General features: G+C 26.5%; 1 protein-coding gene across 5 annotated transcripts in view; it reads left to right on the forward strand.

Annotated features, from left to right (window-relative positions):
• LOC117176035 (inositol 1,4,5-trisphosphate receptor) overlaps positions 1-2,638 on the forward strand; it is a 149,557-nt gene extending 146,919 nt beyond the window's left edge. For all 5 annotated transcript variants that reach the window (XM_033366010.1, XM_033366011.1, XM_033366013.1 and 2 more), the window contains one exon: positions 2,201-2,638. In XM_033366010.1, the coding sequence (XP_033221901.1) occupies positions 2,201-2,281 (81 nt within the window). In that variant the 3' untranslated portion in view covers positions 2,282-2,638. The remainder of the gene's footprint in view (positions 1-2,200) is intronic.
• Positions 2,639-3,634: the final 996 nt, after the last annotated feature.

Consider the following 3,634-nt stretch of genomic DNA (forward strand, 5'->3'; position numbering starts at 1 on the left):
CATATATCTAGTCGGGAGTGGTGCTGACTGAAAACAGATGATTTGGAGCGATTCGCACGCCATCTGTTGGCCATTCTAAGGACTTATTGAACTACCCTCGTATTACGTAAAACTTAAAAACTAAAATATTGTTTCACTGAATCGATACAAATTAAATGTTTTTTAAATGTAAAACATTTTTTAGGTGCTCAAATTTAAACTGTTTTTTATTTGCGTTTAGGAGCATTGAAGAGTGTAGTTTCAAATTAACATTCTAAGCATTAATTATCGTGAGACGGGATTACAAGTCTTAAAACGAAATATTTAATCATACCCATGAGTATCACGATTTAATTATTAATGATGGAACTTTGAAAAAGAGAAAATATTCTTGATTAAGAGAATGATTTTAAACACAGAAATATTTAACTATGTCATTTTTGGTTGGAAATTTACAGGTTGCAATTGAAAATTCATCATTTTTAATAGAAACTTATTCCTTTTTACTGAAAATTATTCTTTTTTTTACTCAAAATGAAATTATTTGCTTGACTGTTGACTCGCTTTGATAAAAATTAAGTATATTAGTTAAAGATTTATCTCTTTGGTTGAAAATTTAACTATTTTTTTTTAAATTCGTGTTTTTTTCGTTGTTACTTGGTATTTTTTAATTTTAAACTTAACCACTTGGTTGGAAATGAAATTTTTTGGTTTACAATTCATATTTTCGGTTTGAAAATTTAACTGTTCCTAGACAATTCCTCTTTTTGGCTTTAAAATTTAACCGTTTTGTCAAAAGTTTGTCTCGTTTTTGTAAGAAATCAAACTGATTTGCAGAGAATACGTCTTTTTGGTAGGAAATTAATCTTCTTGATTAAAAGTCCGATTACTTGTTTTTTTCTCTTGTATTATCTTTCTTGGTTTAAAATTCAACTCTTTTTTTTCTAATCATCTCTTTTGGTAGAAATTGTATCTTATTTGGCGAAAAATTCAAATGTTTGGTTAAAACCTAATCTATCTTTGCTGATGATTAAACTATTTTCTTGCGGATTCGTCTTTTTTATTGAATTCAACTTTTTTTTATTTAAAAAAAAATAGTTTTTGACTTGAATATCAACTATTACATTTTTCATCGAGAATTCATCTTTAATTAAAAACTGAACTACTTGGTTGAAAGTGGAACTGCTTTATTAAAAATTCCTTTTTTTTTAAATTCATCATTTTAGTTGAAAATGTACCTTGTTTGTTGAAAAATCGTCTTATCTCTTTTTTTAAACTGATAGTTTTTAGTTAAAAGTTCAACTGTTTTGTAGAAAATTCTTCTTTTTGGCTGGAAAATTCAAGTTTTTTTGTTAAAAATTGAGCGTTTTGAGTTGAAAATTAATCTCCTTTGGCTAAGGATTTAATTTTTTTATTGAAAATTCGTCTGTTTTGCTGAATTGAATTTTTTTACAAAATTATAATATTTTTTTATTGAAAATTAAACTACTTTGTTAAAAATAAATATTTCTTGTTGAAGATTTGAATTAAAACTTCTTTTTCCTGTTCGAAAATTGAATTATTTTGTTGCAAATGGAATTATTTGGTTGAAGATTTAACTATTTGGTTAAAAGTGCAACTCTTCTTGTTTGAAGGTAATTTTTGTTGTTATTCAAAATTCGACCATTTGGTTAACAAATCCACTATTTTGTTGTAAATTCGTTTCTTTTACTTGAAAGTTAAACAGTTTGGTTCAAAGTGAAAATATTTCGTCTAAAATTAATATTAAAAAAATTGTTATTAAAAAGTCACTCAATTTCCCCTGTTTGAGAGAATTTCGTGCTATAAAATCTGATGTTAGAAAACAGTATAAAGTATTCAAAGATGTTCAAATAATACTTTTAAATGTCTGTATTCGAAACTAAACTAAGTCTAGGAATTAAACCGTTCTTTTAGTTTCTAAAGAAGTAAATTCAAACTGAGATTCTACCTACCAATATTTTAATATGCAAAGCCAAAACATAAAAATTTTTAAGAATCATAAAGAATAGAGAATTGTAAAAAGAAAGCACTGCTTATTTGAACTTTGTCGATTTTACAATTTGAGTGAGTAACAAAAAAATTTTTAAAAAAATTGAAAATGAACTGCAATTTGCATTCAAAATATAAATATTTTAGTTTGGACAATTTTAAACAAAGCTGTTAGGGAAAAATTAAAAGTACTTATTATTTGTTGTTGTAGATGACGGAGCAGCGAAAGCAAAAGCAACGACTGGGACTCCTGAATTCTGCGTCCGCTTATATGCACAATATTTCTTCGTGAATGAAGAGCTGTTCAGTAAATTCTTCTTTGTTATTATCGTGTGTATGCCATAACTCAGAGAAACCCTTTTCTCTCTTTAGATTAAAATAGGCATTTCAGTGATTACGTAAAAACCATATCGAATTTTAGATACGTGTGTAGCAGCATTTTTACGGTTTTATTCCTCGTAAATGGAAATATCTTATGTAGGCTGTTGTAATACATATTTGTTATTGTTCTATTATTAGATGAATCATTGTTAATAATGTGAAATATTGCTGTGAAAGAGATGCGGCGATTGAAATTATAACTTGCTCTATGAGTTTATGAGACAATTCGTTGTTCCTCTTATGTTTAATAAAAATATCCATTTTTCAATATGGCCTCATTTTTCATTTATTCATTACTGTCAGTTGCTAAACCTCTGTTTCTTTGCCCAAACTTGTTCTTTATTTTTCAGAACTTTTTCTATAAATATTATTTTTATTTTCAAGCTTATAGAAAAAAGTTATTTTTAAAACTAATTCTTTACTTCATTGTTTTATAATATGTTTTTGTATTGTGTTATAGTTTATGTGGTTTAAGTTTGGTTCGATGATATATTTATGATATATTTTGGCTCGATGATATATTTATTCGCGCTCGATCTTTGTGCATACACTTTTAAAACTAAAGGTGAAAGCATCGACAGCAGTAATTTGGTGATTGTGAATTCTCTTTTGTTAAAGCTCCTTCGGCTTTAACGAACACATTCTCAACACGTATCTCGTACTTCGCACTCGAGTTTATCCCTGAAAATTTATATCATTCCCATAAATTTATATTATTATAATTCGTAACTTGCATTGGTATTAAAATAGACGAAGTTTCATTGTCCTGTTTAAAAAAATGCGCATTCTTAAAAAAATTTTCTGTTATCAAACGTTTTATTGCAACTTTTGTCGTTTTTCCATAAACTGAATTAGCTCATTTACAATGTTTTCTTTATGATTTAAACTTTACACATACGGTTTGATGATCAGCCTTACCGTTTTTAGCTTCTAAATTATATATATATATATATATATTTTTTTTTTTTGAAAATGCATTAATATATTTGAGACTATTTGAAATACTGTAAAAATGTTGTATGAAAAAATGTCAATTTTGGATTTTCCATTATTTTGTATGCTGTCAAAATTTGAATTTGTCATTTATCAAGAAAATTCAAAAAGTTTTTATGATAGTCTTCTAGTGCATTTAGAAATCAAACTTTTTCTTTTCTTGCCATTTTTTCATATCGTCCGTGAATTGGCTTAAAAGGTTCATTTTCGTGTGTTTTTTAAAATTTTGTAAATGCTACAAATCCAATAATTTTTTATTGTATGAAAAAAG

This window comes from Belonocnema kinseyi, chromosome 7, assembly GCF_010883055.1.
Source record: "Belonocnema kinseyi isolate 2016_QV_RU_SX_M_011 chromosome 7, B_treatae_v1, whole genome shotgun sequence".
In the NCBI taxonomy this organism is placed as follows: Eukaryota; Metazoa; Arthropoda; class Insecta; order Hymenoptera; family Cynipidae; genus Belonocnema; species Belonocnema kinseyi.